We start from the raw sequence: 19,234 nt of genomic DNA, 5'->3' as shown, positions 1-19,234 counted from the left end.
CACCAGGGAAGCTATATATATATAAGTACTTAATATATAATAATAAATGAATGGTTCTTACTTTGGATAAAGGCTGCTGGTGTTAAATAGTAATCAGTTCCTCGGTTCAGTCTCTCAGTCGTGTCAGACTCTTTGCGACCCCATGGACTGCAGTATGCCAGACCTCCCTCTGTCCATCACCAACTCCCAGAGCTTACTCAAACTCATGTCCATAGAGTCAGTGGTACCATCCAATCATCTCATCTCCTGTTGCCCCCTTCTCCTCCCACCTTCAATCTTTCCCAGCATCAGGGTTTTTTCCAATGAGTCAGCTCTTGGCATCAGGTGGCCAAAGTATTGGAGTTTCAGCTTTAACATCAGTCCTTCCAATGAATATTCAGGACTTATTTCCTTTAGGATGGACTGGTTGGATTTCCTTGCAGTCCAAGAGACTCTCAAGAGTCTTCTCCAACCCCACAGTTCAAAAGCATCAGTTCTTCAGTGCTCAGCTTTCTTTATAGTCCAACTCTTATATTCATACATGACTACTGGAAAGACCATAGCTTTGACTAGATAGACCTTTGTTGGCAAAGTAATATCTGTGCTTTTGAATATGCTGTCTAGGTTGGTCATAGCTTTACTTCCAAGGAGCAAGCATCTGTTAATTTCACGGCTGCAGTCACCATCTGCACTGATTTCGGAGCCCAGGAAAATAAAGTTTGTCACTGTTTCCGTTGTTTCCCTGTCTATTTGCCATGAAGTGATGGGACCGGATGTCGTGATCTTAGTTTTCTGAATATTGAGTTTTAAGCCAACTTTTTCACTCTCCTCTTTCACTTTCATCAAGAGGCTGTTTAGTTCCTCTTCACTTTCTGCCATAAGGATGGTGTCATCTGCGTATCTGAGGTTATTGATATTTCTCCCAGCAATCTTAATTCCAGCTTGTGGTTCATCCAGCCCAGCATTTTACATGATATAGTCTGCATATAAGTTAAATAAGCAGGGTGACAATATACAGCAGTAAATTTAAAAAAAAATAAAAGCAAAAACCTTGATAATCAAGTAAACGTTTTTCATAAGAGTGATACAATAGCCAGTTGTACATGTTAATTGTCGCAGACTTGGAAACTGTAGAAAACTCATCTGTTATCCCACTGCAGAGAAAACCTTTGTTGACATTTTGGAGTGTTTTCTTCCCAGTTTTGCCTTCCCTCAAGTTGAATTTACTAGCAAACTCTGAATCTTTCGGGAAACGCTGATTGTATTTGTAAGAAAATTCATGGCTTCAGAGCCAGAGTAATCAAGAATACTACATTAATATTAAATAGCAAACTTGTCTAATTTATTTCCTTAATTGCATCAAACAGTGATGTTGTATTTAGTTAAGCCTTCACAGATCATTTTTCTCCAGGGGATTTCAGTGCTTCAGCTTGCATATTGCCATCGGTCTGTTTTGCTTGTTTCTTAGTGATTACACAGTAATGGAATAAGTAAGGTGAGTACAGAACTACCTCTAAAGAGAAGACTGATTTGTTTTATTCTAATATTTGTATTCCATATCCAGGAGATAGCTGCAAATACAGATTTAAATATTATATAGTGCAAAAATGAATAAAGTGTTCTACATGATGACTGTGTTCAAGTGAAAAATATTGTACACTTTCTGGAAATAAAGGAGATTATAGACTTCCCCGGCAGCCCCGTGGTTAGGACTCTGTGTGTCCACTGCATGCGGCACAGGTTTGATCCCTGATCAGGCAAGTAAGATCCTGCATGCCCTGTGGTGAAGCCAGAAAAAGAAAAATAAAGGAAATTTCTAGTTTAGATGGCATAGTAAGTTTTGCATCAAACTCCTAGTAATTATAAAAAATAAAGCCCAGAAAGTTTATCTTGGCTAGATAATAAGATAAACATGGACTAGAAACAAAATAGAAGGACAGAGAGGTGAGTGGACTGGAACAAATGGTGTGAGCTCCCAATATAACATTAGGTCCTTGTTTCCGGGAATTCAGTTTCTGTAGCTTGGTAGAAATTAAAAGTGTTTCACCTGCAGTGGCCCTTCAATAACCTGAATAAACCAAAGGTATTTCAGATAGCACTGCATCAGTTCAGTCAGTTCAGTTCAGTCACTCAGTAGTGTCCGACTCTTTGGGACCCCATGAATCGCAGCACGCCAGGCCTCCCTGTCCATCACCATCTCCCGGAGTTCACTCAGACTCACGTCCATCGAGTCGATGATGCCATCCAGCCATATCATCCTCTGTCGTCCCCTTCTCCTCCTGCCCCCAATCCCTCCCAGCATCAGAGTCTTTTCCAATGAATCAACTCTTCGCATGAGATGCCCAAAGTACTGGAGTTTCAGCTTTAGCATCATTCCTTCCAAAGAACACCCAGGATTGATGATCTCCTTCAGAATGGACTGGTTGGATCTCCTTGTAGGTCCAAGGGACTCTCAAGAGTCTTCTCCAACACCACAGTATCAGGGGCCCTAAAATATCAGTAGAAACCCTGAAAGTTAAGTGGAGACAACTAAGGATTATAGGTCTACTGATCTATAATCACTAGATAACAACGATTAACCAGAGAGAGGAAGAAAGAAAAAAGTAAAGATTATATAATAAGCGTGTAGAATTCAGCCAGTAAAATCAATATTTGGAACATGCATTTACTCCAGGTAAAAAGTCTAAGAATTCTATATATTTAGAGTGCTAAAGAGAAAAATTATGTAATGATGTTATTAAAAAGGATACAAAATTACAATATTAAGTCAATTAGAAATCTTGGACATTAAAAAAGAAAAAGTCACTGGATTTTAAAAAAAAAACCTCAGTAAGTGGAATGAACTCTAGCCTGGACAGAAGTGAAAAGAGAATTTATAAATTGGAAGGTTGTACTAAAGAACTTGTCCAAAATATAGGACAGAAAAACAGATAAAAAAATGAACCATTTTTATCCAAAACATAGGACATATCAAGAATAACACCCAATAGAAGAGTCAGATAAAAGAAGAAACTATGGCTGAAAAGGAATCTTTGAAGGGAGAATAGCTTAGAACTTTCTAGTGCGAAAGGTTGAGATATGAACCTCCATAATGGAAAAGAACTCTACATAAATGCATCTTAGACAACCTCAGGACATTACAGATTAAAACACTTTCAAAGATTCAAAGAGGAAAAAGGAGGGACAGTAAGAATGCATTCAAAAAAAAAAGTGCATTCAGATTAAAAGGCACACATCAAACACATTAGAATGATTGTGAGGGGAGATGGATATGAGGAAGGGGTTAAAAAAGGAAAGTACAAGTAAGTGAAGAAACAAAATAATGAGTCTTGTATGGATCGATAATGATAGCTTTAAAAAAAAAAAGGAAAGTTGTTGCCAGTCTTATATTTTTGTAAACAATTAAACTGTCATTTATGAATGAAGGCAAAATAGAGATTCATAGGTACCAAAACAGAGAATTTCTCCCTACAGAACTCACTAAAAGAACTTTTAAAGTATTGTCCTATATAAGAGGAAAGAACGAAAGTATAGGATAAAAGAAATAATCTTCTTCCACTTCCCATATGGGGAAGCCTGCCATAAACCGAATTACCTGACTGGTTGGTGAATTTGTTTAGTACTGATGCTCAGGAGGACCAGTTACCTCACACTAAACTATATTCACAAACTTTGCTATTATCTGTAAATATATATATATATATATATATTTTTTTTTTTTGACCTCCAGATACTATACTACATTATTTGTTTCTTACTAGTTTAGACTAATTTGACTTCCCTGGTGGCTCAGATGGTAAAGCGTCTGTCTACAATGTGGGAGACCAGGGTTCAAGCCCTGGGTTGGGAAGATCCCCTGGAGAAGGAAATGGCAATCCACTCCAGTACTATTGCCTGGAAAATCCCATGGACAGAGGAGCCTGGTAGGCTACAGTCTATGGGGTCGCAAAGAGTTAGACAGACTGAGTGACTTCACTTTCACCTTTCACTTTAGACTAATTCAGGGAAAAGGTATACCATTTTTTGGGTCCCCTCAAAGATCCCACAATTTCATGTAATGATGCGAACATCAGGAAATAAAAATGTGGAATTGAATAAAGTAAAATATACAGATAGAAAGAGCTTTGTGAGGCTAGGAGATGTGCTACTTATAAAAGCATCTATAGACAAAAAATACTTAGGAATAAATTAAAAGCAATAAACTTATACTTAAAAAAAGACTTCAGAACACTGCTGAGAGAAATCAAAGAAGACCTAAATATATACTATATTCATGAGTTGAAAGACTCAAAAATTATTAAGATGCCAGTCCTTTACAAATTGATCTGCTGATTCAGTGCCATCCCAATCTAAATCTTAGAATTCTACATCTCAATAGTAAAAACAAAAAAACAAAGACTACCCAGTTTAAACATGGGCAAAAGACTTAAAACAGTGGAGCATTTACAGAAGGCCAGTTGGCACATGAAAAAGTATTCACTACCGTCAGTCATCAGAAAAAGACACATTAAAGCCATAGGGAAATACCAATACATAACTGGAATGGATAAAACTAAGAAGTCTGCCAACATTAAGTGTTACTGAGATTGTGGAACAATTGTAACTCTCACACATTGCTAATGGGAATGTAAAATGACAATTTTTTATAAAGTGTACACCAATCCTTTGACAGAAAAATTCATTTACAGGTTTTATCGAAGGGAAGTGAAACATTTGCCCATGAAAAGACTTGTTTAGGCATGTTCATAGCAGATTTATTTACAATGAATTCCAAGTTGAAAGTTAAAATGTGGTGTTAATATTCATACAATGGATTACTATTCAGTGATAAGAAAGAAGGAAGTAGGAAAGGGAAACTAAGGTGAAGAGAAAAGCAAAACATTACGTATGGTAGGTTAGGCATTTGCTGGAAAAGGGCACAAGGGGAATTCCTGGGGTGCTGGAAATGGTCTATAGCATAATACCTATTTGTCAAAAGTATATAGCTAGAAATTATACATTTCAATGTATGGAAATTAACCAAAAGGAATCATATAATGGTGATGAAAACGATTATGGAGTAAGGTGGTAGGGAAGACATATAAATGACCAGAAATGACAGAATGATGGCTGAGCCACTGTTTCACTGTTGTCCGTGTATGTTAAACTATATAAAACTTTTGAAGAAACTAAGAAAAAAGACAAGTCTTATGTTTACTCAGACAATTCCAGTCATCTCTTTACTGGAAGATGCAAATTACTGTTGTAATTTCCCTTTAGAATATGGTAGCAGCAGCATTTCTAAAAGTCCCCAGCCATGAATTGTCTCAGTTCTTTATCTGATAATGTCTTTATTTTGATTTCATTTTTAAAGGACAGTTTCAATAGAGAATTATGAGTTGATAGTTTTTCTTTCTTTCAACACCTTAAGTTTATCCTTCCATTACAGTCTGGGCTTTGTTGTTTTCCTTGAGAACTTGTATCTCATTTATGCATTTGTTCCCCCTTTATGTGATACTCCATTTTTCTCTGCTTCAAGATAGGTTTTTCTCTTTGGATTTAAGCAGTTTATCTAGGCTGTGCCTATTTGTGGTTTTCATTGTGTTAATCTAACTCAACCCACCCCCCAGTGGCTAGCAGATTTAGCAGTACCCTCTGTCAAAAACAGCTTCCCTGGTGGCTCAGATAGTAAAGAATCTGTCTGTAGTGCAGGAGACTTGGGATTGATCCCTGGGTCAGAAGATCCCCTGGAGAAGGAAATGGCTACCCACTTCAGTCTTACCTGGAAAATTCCATGTACAGAGGAACCTGACAGGTTACAGTCAGGGTTGCAGAGTCAGACTTGGCTGAGCAACTAACATTTCATTTCTATCAAAAAACCACAGATGAAAAAAAAAAAAAAACAAACCACAGATGTGCAGATCTCACTTTTCTCAGATTTACCTACCCAGCCACTGCGTTCCCTTTGCCAGGGAATGTGTGCTCTCTGCAGGCAGGATAGATTTCAAACAGGAGAGGGAGGACTAAGTTTATCACTGTGAAATCCAATCAGATAGGGCTTCCATCATAGCTAAGCGGGTAAAGAATCTGCCTGCAATGCAGGAGACCTGGGTTTGATCCTTGGGTCAGGAAGATCTTCTGGAGAAGGAAATGGCAACCCACTCCAGTATTCTTGCTTGAAGAATCCCATGGACAAAGGAGCCTGGCAGGCTGCAGTCCACCGTGTTGCAAGAGTTGGACATGACTTGGCGTCTAAACCACCACCAATCAGATAAGTTACTCTTTGTCTCCTATGAAGAAACTAGTAAGGGAGTGGAGACAGGCCTGAGATATACTTTTTTTTTTTTTCAGGCATATACTTTTGAGCTACATTAGCATGTGAGTTGGGGTAGGGAAGAGATGTTCTCTTCTGATACTGTGAAGACTTGTACTCTTCACTGATTTTGCCGAAGCCTGCATCTCTAGTGGCTCAGTTCAGTTCAGTTCAGTCACTCAGTCATGTCTGACTCTTTGTGACCCCATGAACCACAGCACGCCAGGCCTCCCTGTCCATCACCAACTCCCAGAGTCTAACCAAACCCATATCCATTGAGTCGGTGATGCCATCCAACCATCTCATCCTCTGTTGTCCCCTTCTCCTTCTGCCCTTAATCTTTCCCAGCATCAGGGTCTTTTCAAATAAGTCAGCTCTTCGAATCAGGTGGCCAAACGATTGGAGTTTCAGCTTCAGCATCAGTCCTTCCAATGAATATTCAGGACTGATTTCCTTTAGGATGGACTGGTTGGATCTCCTTGCAGTCCAAGGGACTCTCAAGAGTCTTCTCCAACACCACAGTTCAAAAGCATCAATTCTTCAGCACTCAGCTTTCTTTATAGTCCAACTCTCACATTCATACATGACCACTGGAAAAACCATAGCCTTGACTAGACGGAGCTTTGTTAGCAAAGTAATGTCTCTGCTTTTTAATATGCTTTCTAGGTTGGTCATAACTGCCCTTCCAAGGAGTAAGCGTCTTTTAAATTCATGGCTGCAATCACCATCTGCAGTGATTTTGGAGCCCAGAAAAATAAAGTCAGCCACTGTTTCCCCATCTGTTTGCCGTGAAGTGATGGGACCGGGTGTCATGATCTTCGTTTTCTGAATGTTGAGCTTTAAGCCAACTTTTTCACTCTCCTCTTTCACTTTCATCAAAAGGCTTTTTAGTTCTTCACTTTCTGCCATGAGGGTGGTGTCATCTGCATATCTGAGGTTATTGATATTTCTCCCAGCAATCTTGATTCCAGCTTGTGCTTCTTCCAGCCCAGCGTTTCTCATGATGTACTCTACATAGAAGTTAAATAAGCAGGGTGACAATATACAGCGTTGACGTACTCCGTTTCCTATTGGAACCAGTCTGTTGTTCCATGTCCAGTTCTAACTGTTGCTTCCTGACTTGCATACAGGTTTCTCAAGAGGCAGGTCAGGTGGTCTGGTATTCCCATCTCTTTCAGAATTTTCCACAGTTTGTTGTGATCCACACAGTCAAAAGCTTTGGCATAGTCAGTAAAGCAGAAATAGATGTTTTTCTGGAACTCTCTTGCTTTTTTGATGATCCAGCAGATGTTGGCAATTTGATCTGTGGTTCCTCTGCCTTTTTAAAACCAGCTTGAACATGTGGAAGTTCACAGTTCACATATTGCTGAAGCCTGGCTTGGAAGGTTTTGAGCATTACTTTACTAGCGTGTGAAATGAGTGCAATTGTGCAGTAGTTTGAGCATTCTTTGGCATTGCCTTTCTTAGCTCAGTGGTAAAGAATTTGCCTGCCAATGCAAGAGACTCAGGTTCAATCCCTGGGTTGGGAAGATCCCTGGGAAAGAAAATGGCAACCCACTCCAGTATTCTTGCCTCGGAAATCTCATGGATAGAGGAGCCTGGCAGGCTACAGTCCATGGGGTGGGTTGCAAAGGGTCAGATACAGCTTAGCAACTAAACAGCAAGAACAGAGCATCATTGTAGTTGAAGAGACCAGCAGTTTGTCATATAATGACCCTCATACTGATGGGATGGGAAAACTAATTGAAAAGCCATCAAGAGCAACTAAAGACAGGCAGAAATTGAAGAGGGGAAATGAGCTGCAAGTTTTCCCTCAAGACTGTGTGTCAGACAGTGTAATGCTTACATCAAGTCCATTACCCCTTTGTGCTGCTTTCTATCCCAAATCATGTCCAGCCAAGGTACCAACATAGCACACGAGAGGTTGTATGGTTAAATGATGACTGAGCTCTATGTCCAGAAATCCAGTAGGATACACAAAGGAGAGTATCCAGCAAGTATCTGAAAGAGTGGCCACCTGTGGACTTTATATTTTTGTCTTTGTTCCATATAATGCTTTCTATGTAAACCTACTTTGTTTGATATTAATGCAGCCATCCCCGCTTTAATTGTCTTTGCACTATATTTACCTGGAATGTCTTAACTAGTCCTTCTCTCTATCATCTTATTTTAGGTGGATCCCGAATAGCATGTAGTTGGATATAATATTTTGTTTTTTTTTAATGATTTGAGATTAAAGAATTATTATTTAAGCGGAAACTTGCATTTATTATACTAAACAGTATAATTGTTCTTATTCTGTGATCTTCATTTGCACTGTTTATGCTGCCTTGCTCCTGTTGTTTCAATCTTCTTTTGCTTTTGCTAGTTTTTCTTGTTGCCTTGTTTTGCTCCTAGTAATTTAGAAATTAGACACCCTATTTTTGTTTGATTAGTAATTACTTCAAAGTAAAAAGAAAGGAAACTTCTGTTTCTTTCCCAGCATTAAGAATACATTAGTCATCTGCTGATTCCCCTCGAAATGAGTCACACACTTTAGTACCTCCTTTTGTTCCTGCCTCCCACCATTGATTGGAATAATTTGGGCTTTTAAAACTCTTATTATTATTTCTTTTTTTTTTTTTTACATTTCATTGAGGAACACTTCACATTTGCATTTCCTAATTGTAGCCATGTTAGCCTTGTTAAGAACAATTACTTAGACATTAATTTTTAAGTTTACAAATGGATTCAGTTTTCACCTCTGTTTCTTTTACAACGTGTGTCCCTTATATTTAAGATATTTATTTTTTAATTTATTGGATGCTAAAATATTCCTTTAAGTGACTTTTAAAGAAGACTATGTATCTGAATCTTTGCATAGCTGAGGATATACAATAAAAGTGTTTTCTTCTGAAATAGCAGTTAATCCATAGGAAGTTTTCCTGAGGAAATAATAGCAGCATGCAGAGATGTGTATATAAGTTCATTTGTCAGTATTTTTACAAAAGCAAAAATTAGAAACTAAAAAGTGTCTGCAAGTAGACACTTGGTTGAACAAAAAATTATTTCCAGTCATTATTGGAAAATCATAACAGTTGATCATTTTGTTACCTAATTATTATGTCATTAATCTCTCTGCCTGTTATTTATGCGTTATAATTAAAATATAAATTGAGACTATACTAAGTAAACATTAGTTTATCTGTTAACATTAATACTCTATTTAGTATCTGTTTCAGTTATTCAACTAAATACTGGCTAAATAGATACTTATTATTGAAAATATGTTTAAAGAAATTTAATTTTAGTTTGTTTTTTCTAGTCACTCCATGGATTTTTTTGGGCAGCACAGACCAGAAGCTAACCAGTCAGTTGTCAGTAGAATGCAGAAGAAATACTGGAAAACCAAACAGGTCTTCATCAAAGCAACCGGAAAGAAGGAGGATGAGCATGTGGTGGCATCTGATGCTGAACTGGATGCTAAACTTGAGGTAAGTTCTTTTAAGGATTCCATGTATTGCATATAACTTGTTATTATTTGGGACTACTAGGGGAACTATGACAAGCTTTCACACTGAAGAGCTGACCTGGATACATGTAGAATTTGATAATAGAATAGTTGTATCCATTTGTTCATCAGATCTTCTGGATAAGCAAGCCATAGTTGTCACAAATTGTGCACTGGCGGAGCTGGAGTTCATATTAGGTAAATCATGAACTAGATAATTTCTCTGGCAGTAGTGTAATACTTTCTGTGCTATGAAAGTGAATTAAGTATGTTCCTAACTGGGACCATATGCTCATTGTGTATCGTGTCATTGGTATTTTGTACTACTTTTATCTGAAGTCTATACCTCACTGACATAGTGATAATTATAGATTAACTGAAATCAAATAGTGAGTGAGGATTTTACAAGTTGGAGTTTTTGTTTCTCTTATTAAGGATGGAGTGAATTGAAGTATGCCATAATGTATTTTTGGCTGTTTTTTATTTTAAATAAAAGGAATAATTAATATGAAACAACTTTAAACCTATATGTAATCTTATAGTTTTAAGTAATCAAGCTAATTAGAAGAAAGGTCTCATGTATATTAATGAAGTCTGAATTTTTTAATGCACATTTTCTAATTCCATGTGTATATCCTAATTTAGGTAACCTTTTACAAACATTTCTAGCCAGAGGCTCTGTTATGCCTGAAATATAATGATTTGTTGGGATTCTTAAAAATATAGGTCTAATAATTATAGGTCTAATAAATAAATTAAGTCTAATAAAATAGGTCTTAATTTACTAAGTAATTTTTTCTATAAAAATAAACTTTTACCACTGCCATAACAAATATGAAAATAAAAATTAATTCTATTTAACCAGATTTTACTATTTGTGTTAAAAAGTATTCTTCTTAGGATTGAGTGACAAATTGTGGGAAAAAAAATGAAGGGACTTTATTATAAGTAATATGTTTTAGCACTAAGGGAACTCTTCACTGCCCATTCATATGTTCCCATGGAAGTAGTTTTTTGTGTGTTGTTTCACACTGATAGGTAATCTGTGGGTGACATTTTATATTCAGTGTTATTTTTGTCCATTAGAGAATTATTTGGAATCAGCCAAGAACTTTCCCCCACAATTGTATTATCTTTTTTAAGAATGAGAAATATTTTCAAGTATACATACGCATCAAGTATGTACTTAGATTATCATGTTATACACTTTAAATATATTACAATTTTATACCTCACTAAAACACAAAAATATTTTTGTTGTAAAAATGAAAAGCAATAGTATATATATCTTTCAAGGACCCATGGGTGGGAAATCAACCGTAATTGCTTCATCATAGTGTTAATAGAACTATTATTTTTGTATTATTTTCTAATCTCCTTCCACATGGACTTACAGCAGCTTTGGCTTCTCTGGTAGCTCAGATGGTAAAGAATCTTCCTGTGATGCAGGAGACCCAAGTTTGATGCCTGTGTTGGGAAGATCCCATAAGGAAGGAAATGGCAACCCTACTCCAGTATTCTTGCCTGGAGAATTCTATGGACAGAGGAGCCTGGTGGCTACAGTCTGTTGGGTTGCAAAGAGTCGGACACAGCTGAGCAAGTTAACACACACACAAACACATATACCAAGTGCAATTCAAACATACTTAGATTTACGTGGAAAATTGACGGTCACTCCTGCATTTAGAATTTAGTATCTGTTATCAGTCTTCCTTTGGCCTGATCAAACGTCAAAAGAAAAGCAAAACTACTATAGAGATGGGCTTCCCTGGCAGCTCAGTTGGCAAGGAGCCCACCGCAATGCAGGAGACCCCTGCACTGTTTGATTCCTGGGTCAGGAAGACGCCCTGGAGAAGGCATAGGCTACCCACTCCAGTATTCTTGGGCTCCCCTGGTGGCTCAGCTGGTAACGAATCCACCTGCGTTGGGGGAGACCTGGGTTCAAACCCTGGGTTGGGAAGATCCCCTGAAGAAGGGAAAAGCTACATACTCCAGTATTCTGGCCTGGAAAATTCCATGGACTATATAGTCCATGGGGTCACAAAGAGTCAGACACGACTGAGCAACTTTCACTTTTACTTTCTCTGGTGGCCCAGTCAGTAAAGAATCTGCCTACAATGCGAAAGACCTGGGTGCGATCGCTATGTTGGGAAGATCCCCTGGAGGAGGGCATGGCAACCCACTCCAGTATTCTTGCCTGGAGAATCCATGCACAGAGGAGCCTGGCGGGCTGTAGTCCATGGGGTCACAAAGAGTTGGACACGACTGAGCAACTAAGTTTGAAATGGGAGTCTATTAGATATTTTATTTTTTTGTTAGCTATTGGAGCAGTCGTAATGAAGGGATTAATATTCATGGAAAATTCTAAACAAAAATACTCTGAAAGTTTGTTGTTATAACAACATTATTTAATTTTTATGGTAAATCCATTGACCTATTTTTCTTAGACCAATATTGGAGAAAAGCCAGACTCTAAGTTACTTAATATTTTCTAAAACTATCTATACTCTTTTCATCTGTGGTAGATAGTATTTAATGTACATTTTAAAATTGCTGTTTAGATAGTTTGGAGCTGAGGGGAGGACAAACTCCACAGTCATAAATTTTTATTAGCTTCCATGTATTTATCATGATTTTTTCCAACTCTAATGGGAGAAAGCTAAATGTGCTTTCTACATCTGAAATAAAACCAAAACTGAAGTATATCACAGTCAAGGAAAATAGACAATACCTATAAGAAAATGTTTTGCTTTTGAAGTGTTTTTTTATATTTTGTATTTGTTTATGGTTCTTTAAATTGTCCTAATAAAATTTATATTTCAAAGGTTTTTCACTCCATTCAAGAGACATGTACTGAACTTCTGAAGATAGTTGAGAAATATCAGCTAAGACTCAATGGTATGAAATCATAGATATCTATCCACCAACAATTCCTGCTTAAAATAAATATCATTTGCATTTTTTGAAGATGAAAGATTTAATGTAAAAATAGTAATTTACTGAACTATTTTGGGATCGTTTCTTATGACAAAAATGAGTATTTACAGTGATCTACCCTGAAATCCCCCAGCATGCTCAGTTCATCAAATCCTCTGACACAGATCGATTTTGCTGAGTTTAGTTTTCCTTCCCAGAGTCTTAAGTGGATTTTTTTCCATCATTTAAAAGCTCTTTCTCAACCCCTACTTGCTCTAGCAGTTCCCCTTCATTCCTCTGCTCCTTTCACAGGAAGTTTTGAGGTAATTTTCTGTGCACACAGCCTCTATTCCTTCTCGTTCTCCTTCTCCTCTGCTCACCCCAGTCAAGTTTTCATCCCCATCACTCCACCAAATCCCTCTTGTCATAGTCGTGAAGAACTTAATTCTGGGACCAATTCTCAGTCGTTGTCACATTGTTTAACACAGTTGATTATTCCCTCCTCCTTGAGACACTCTACTCTCTTCACTTGGCTTCCAGGTACCCGCATTCCTGGATTTCTTCTTAACGGTCGTTCCTTCTCAGTATCCTGTGACTACTGGAATCTCCTCTCTTCTTCGCCTCTTCTGGTTAGAACGCAATCTTTGAGTCTCCCCTCCTGCCTTGTATGGGCTTCCCTGGTGGCTCAGACGGTAAAGCATCTGCCTTCAGTGCAGGAGACCCGGGTTCGATCCCTGGGTTGGGAAGATCCCCTGGAGAAGGAAATGGCAACCCACTCCAGTACTCTTGTCTGGAAAATTCCATGGGCTGAGGAGCCTGGTAGGCTACAGTCCATGGGATCACAAAGAGTCGGACATGACTGAGCGACTTCAGTTTCCTGCCTTATTTATAGTTCCCTACTAGGCGTGGCCACCTCTCTGATCCTGGTTTCTTCCCTGGTCTCATCTCCTAAAACTCTGTCCTTCTGAGCCATTAATCTCCTCTACAGTAGTCTATCTGCATACCTAATCCTCTTTAGGTATTTGGTCAAGTGTCCTCTTATTAGTGAGTCCTTCTCTGACTCCCATATCTGAAACATACCCCTCTTTCTCATCAATCTCTGGCTACTTAACAATAGCACTTAACAGTATTCAACATTCTGTATATTTTATCTGTTGTTTTTCTCACCACCACTAGAGTATTCTCTCCTTCAGGATAGAAATTGATGTGTTTATTTCTGTCCCTCCTAGCCTGGAAACATTGTCCAGCATGTAGTCCATATGCTGTGCATCTTTGCTCGAAGAATGATTGCTTTGTGCGGCAATGTAAATTAGTCTCAAAAGTTGATAATCAAAGTTCATATATTGTCCCATTAAGGCAAGAAATCCATTATAGCATGGTAATTTTTTTAGTGCCTGCCATGTGTAAAACTATGTATTTTTCCCCAGGAAACAGTTGGAGAAACAACTTTCTGTAATAAAATAAGAGACAAAGAATAGTATGTAACTGAATTCAGGATTGTGGTGCAGACTTGCCTCTGAATTCTCTTGGAGTAAAAAATAACTGTATTAGAGAGATTGGTAAAGGTAGCTACTTAGATGGGAATGGAAGTAAAACTCAAAGGGTTTGGGGACTAAAGTTGAAGGGTGAGAATAGTCTGCATGACAGAAGAGTTTGTAAAGGAGAATAATAGGGTGATATACAAGCAAAGGAAGGTCCCAGTCGGATTGCTAAGGACCTTGAATATTTTACCAAGCAGTAAAATGGACCAAGAGAGTCACTGAATCAAGCAGTCACTGGACCAAGGGAGTTCTGTGATGGAAATGTGAGGAAACACTGGCCGGTTTGTGCATCCTGCATTTCGTCCTGGAATCACCAGATCATTTAGCATGCCGGTGGAGCATTTCAGGGAACCCTGCAGATAGGGAAGCCTGGTGTGCTAAAGTCCATGGGGTCACAAAGAGTCAGACACACTGAGTGACGGAACAACAATAAAAAGAAAGTATATGATAAAATCTATATCTGCACATCTTTATCCTGAAATGTCCCAGTTCAGTTCAGTCGCTCAGTCGTGTCCAACTCTTTGCAACCTCGTGGACTATACCACGCCAGGCTTCCCTGTCCTTCAAAATCTCCCAGAACTTGCTCAAACTCATGTACATTGAGTTGTGATGCCATCCAACCATTTCATCCTCTGTCATCCCCTTCTCCTCCTGCCTTCAATCTTTCCCAGCATCAGGGTCTTTTCTAATGAGTCAGCTCTTCACATCAGGTGGCCAGAGTACTGGAGCTTCAGCATCAGTCTTTCCAGTGAATATTCAGAACTGATTTCCTTTACAATTGGCTGGTTTGATCTCCTTGCAGTCCAAGGCACTCTCAAGAATCTTCTCTAACACCACAGTCAAAAGCATCAATCCTTTGGCCCTCAGCCTTCTTTATGGTCCAACTCTCACCTCCATACATGACCACTGGAAAAACCATAGCTATGACTAGACAGATCTTTGTTGGCAAAGTACTGTCTCTGCTTTTTAATATGCTGTCTAGGTTTGTCATAGTTTTCTCTTTAAGATTGTATATAATTGTGTGATTTCTTGAAGACTATTTGGTTAATAGATCTTCTGTTGAGACTAACATCAGACAATTGCATAGATTCTTCCAGCACTATAAACCTTTATGAGAATCTCTTGACTGGGGAAGGACACATAGGAGTAGGGTCTTGGTGGGTTTTGGCATCAGGTCTCAACACCAAATCAGCGCAGACTCAGCCTCATCTCCTTCCCTTTCTGCACTGATAAGGATGAGGCTCAGTTACGGTTAATGTTCAGTTGATATTTGATAAGGAGGTGGTCCATGTTTTGTGAGGCTTTTCTGGATCATCATGTACAAATTAATATTTTTTTTAGTAGTTTTCATTGAGGTATATTTTATGAATTTTGTAAAGTTCTGATTCAGAGGAAATGTGTAACCGGCACATCTCTGAAGTAATCGGAATATTAACAAGAATCCTCAGATCCAGTCCACTCTTGATCAGGCAAGCTGTTCATAAAGCAGCACATGTTTTTTTCAGACGAGACTACAGATGTGTAGACGCCCTCTCCCAAACACCGCCGTGCCCTCCCAGGGACTTCCTTGTAGGCACCACTGGTGGGAGGACTAGTGAGGGGGCAGCTAGCAAGTGAGAAACCCGAGTTCCCCTGCTGCTTCAGAGGGACACAAGGGACTTCCCTTTCAGTTTTTAACTTCAGTTTTCCCATCAGTAAACCAGAGTGGAATGAGGCATGACACTTGTTAGGTTTTTCACTTTAAGCTCACAGTCTGAACACTTTATGGGCTCCCCTCACCTGTTGGTCTTATTGTGATAAAAAGTCATCTTCCACTGGGTCAGTACTTCTAAAACTTTGTGGTGAAGGGTCATCGTTTTACTTTCAATCTGTTGTCAGCTGACACTTTTGAAAATACAATAAAAAATTTTTAGAAAAACAAAATTAAAGAAGACATGCACAAATATAAGCATACTTTTTGGTGATTAGAGTCAATAGATATAAGATAGTCAAACAGGTAAAAGTTTCTTAATGGGATCTTAGTGTGAGTATTTGTCACAAGCTGGTAGCAAATGGTTCACAGACCAGACCACTGGACTAGCCTGGCACTGGTCCACGGACCACACTTTGAGTAGTATTGCACTATGTGACAACTTTTAGGGTTTTAGCAACAAAATTGTGGACAATTGTGAATCTGTAATACTGAGCATAGACGATGAAGCCAGGATGGGAGACAAGAATAAGTTTAAATAGGAAACCAAATACTTTGTAAGTGCTAATGATCCGAATATAAATCTCTGCACATTTGAAAATGTGTCATCTGTGGTTTTATCTTTTTGGAATTTTTTTTTTCATTAAAGATCAGTCTCTCTCAAAGTGAGGTCTAGGGAGTCACTGATCAGAACCATCTGGAATTCTTGTTAGCAAAAAAAAAAGGCAGATCCTCAGACCTGTAAAATCAAAGTCTCTGGAAACAGAGCCCAGGAATTTACATTTTAAAAACAAGTCTCTCTCCTCCTGCCCCTAATTGTTAAGTATAGAGAATTACTGCTGTTAGAATGTTAGTTGTATATGTGTGTGTTTTAAACAAATGATGAAATGAAACAATGAACTATACTGTAATTTTTCCCCTAGTTATATCGGAGGAAGAAAACGAACTAGGGCTCTTTTTAAAGTTCCAAGCAGAACGGGATACAACGCAGGCTGGCAAAATGATGGATGCCACTGGCAAAGCACTCTGTTCTTCAGCCAAGCAAAGGTTTATCATGGTTTTGCATCATCTTTAACTTTATAGTCAGTATGACAGTTTTGATGTATGTGGCTAAATATGAATATTTTAAGGTTTCTCTTGATTCTAGTGGAAGGTTAAAAGAGAAGAATTGTATATTGCAGTATATAACTGTTTTGATGCCTAACTCTTATTTTGTACTTAAATCATTACTTAAAATTTTATATTCATGGGTTGCTTAATTCCTGGAACTAGCCTTTAGGCCTGTATTTAAGTTTCTTAAGTGGTTTAGTGAAATAGAGGCACACAATGGCTAAAATTTAAGTATGTGTATATATATATTTTTTCACTTTTTGGATACTGTACCATCTATGACTACATTGTAACATGTCTTTTTAAGCAGAGGAAATATTTTCTTCTTAATTATATACTTTACATTTATTATTTTATAACTTTTTAGCATAAAGATACTTGTTACAAAGACTCCCCTGCAATTACTGAATTCAGCCAACATATTTCCTTTTTCTAGAGAAAAATAAAAACAGGCTTTATCAGACCTGTAAATGGCATTGCATAACTTAAGTGGCTTTATGCTGAAACACCACATTAGTGCAAAAGTCCATCTTTAAGGAGATAACTGAGGGACATGAAATTCAAGTCCCTCCATTCACTAAGTCAGAGTCAGAAGCAGATAGAGAAACTGGGTTTGACTTATGTTTCTTAAACCTTTTTTTTTTTCTTGTTCTCATCCTCAGATGCTATGGATTTTGTCCTCATTAGCTCATCTAGCATTTTATCTACTTTTCTAACACCCAGATTTTCCTTCAATTTTTCAAAAAACCCCAACTTTCTGCTTATGGGAACATGCTTTATAAATATAGGATCTCATTTACTCATGAAATTCTTTTGTAAATGGCAGATTTACTTGGCAGATTATTTATACATGGTAAACATCCCAAAATGTTGCAAAAATGATGTATTCCCTAAAAGAAGAAAAAGAAATATGAACATACCTTTTATTAACAATTCAAAGTTAGCTGTATGAGCTTTATTGCTTTCTAATTTTCTTAGGCATCTTAATAATTTCCTGTTTTTAGACTCATCTTGATAGCAAATTCTGCTTTATGGTTGTCTTTATTTTGCTTGTGGGATGTACATCCCTCTGATTTTTACCTCTCTGTCATTAGATTGGCCCTGTATACTCCCCTGTCTCGACTTCAGCAAGAAGTAGCAACATTCAGTCAAAGGGCGGTATCTGATACCTGGACGACAATTAATCGGATGGAGCGGGCTCGCACAGAATACAGAGGAGCCCTGCTGTGGATGAAAGACGTATCTCAAGAACTGGACCCAGACACCTTGAAACAAGTCGAAAAGTTCCGAAAAGTAGGAAAATGCATCCTTTTATTTTCTTGAACCTCTACAGAATAACTTAATCAAGAGCAAAAAACATCAGACTAGTTTTGGAAAATGTGTTATATTACAAATTCTTAAGTTGCTTAGAAATCTCCAGTTGAAGTAAATATAAAAGGTTGTCATGTACTTTTTCTTCCCCCCACTATTTGGCATAGTAGATATAACTGCCTTTCAAATGTTGCTTACCCGGGCTTTTAGGAGTGGTTTGCAGGAGGAAAATCATTCATTAAGTAGGGAAAGTACTTACATAAAAACACATGTAAAGTGATTATTAATTATAAGTGAAGGTTATCAAATTTTTCATTCTGCCACAATACATAAGTTTGACCACAAACTTTTAAAGCAACTGTATATGTGAACATATCAGTTCAGTCAGTTCAGTCGCTCAGTCATTTCTGACTCTGCAACCCCATGGACTGCAGCACGCCAGGCTTCCCTGTCCGTCACCAACTCCCGGAGCCTACTCAAACTCATGTCCATCACGTCAGTGATGCTAACTAACCATCTCATCCTCTGTCATCCCCTTCTCCTTCTGCCTTCAATCTTTCCCAGCATCAGGGTCTTTTCAGTGAGTCAGTTCTTCACATCAGGTAGCCAAAATATTGGAGTTTCAGCTTCAGCATCAGTCCTTCCAATGAGTATTCAGGACTGACTTCCTTTAGGATGGATTGGTTGGATCTCCTTGCAGTCTAAGGGACTCTCAAGAGTCTTCTCCTACACCACAATTCAAAAGCATCAATTCTTCAGTGCTCAGCTTTCTTTATAGTCCAACTCTCACATCCATATGTAACTACTGGAAAAACCATAGCTTTGACTAGACAGGCTTTCGTTGGTAAAGTAATGTCTCTGCTTTTTAATATGCTGTCTAGGTTGGTCATAACTTTTTTTCTTCC

At 38.1% G+C, this 19,234-nt stretch overlaps 1 protein-coding gene across 2 annotated transcripts in view; it reads left to right on the top strand.

Annotated features, from left to right (window-relative positions):
• The window catches only part of ICA1L (islet cell autoantigen 1 like), a 55,694-nt gene that overhangs the window by 11,095 nt on the left and 25,365 nt on the right, over nucleotides 1–19,234 (top strand). For both annotated transcript variants that reach the window (XM_069578049.1, XM_069578048.1), the window contains exons 2-5: nucleotides 9,576–9,744; nucleotides 12,587–12,659; nucleotides 16,832–16,955; nucleotides 18,113–18,311. In XM_069578049.1, the coding sequence (XP_069434150.1) occupies nucleotides 9,583–9,744; nucleotides 12,587–12,659; nucleotides 16,832–16,955; nucleotides 18,113–18,311 (558 nt within the window). In that variant the 5' untranslated portion in view covers nucleotides 9,576–9,582. The remainder of the gene's footprint in view (nucleotides 1–9,575; nucleotides 9,745–12,586; nucleotides 12,660–16,831; nucleotides 16,956–18,112; nucleotides 18,312–19,234) is intronic.

Source organism: Ovis canadensis, chromosome 2 (genome assembly GCF_042477335.2).
Source record: "Ovis canadensis isolate MfBH-ARS-UI-01 breed Bighorn chromosome 2, ARS-UI_OviCan_v2, whole genome shotgun sequence".
Lineage (NCBI taxonomy): Eukaryota > Metazoa > Chordata > Mammalia > Artiodactyla > Bovidae > Ovis > Ovis canadensis.
The sequence above is the reverse complement of the archived record's forward strand: the minus strand, read 5'-3'. Positions and strand labels throughout refer to the sequence as shown.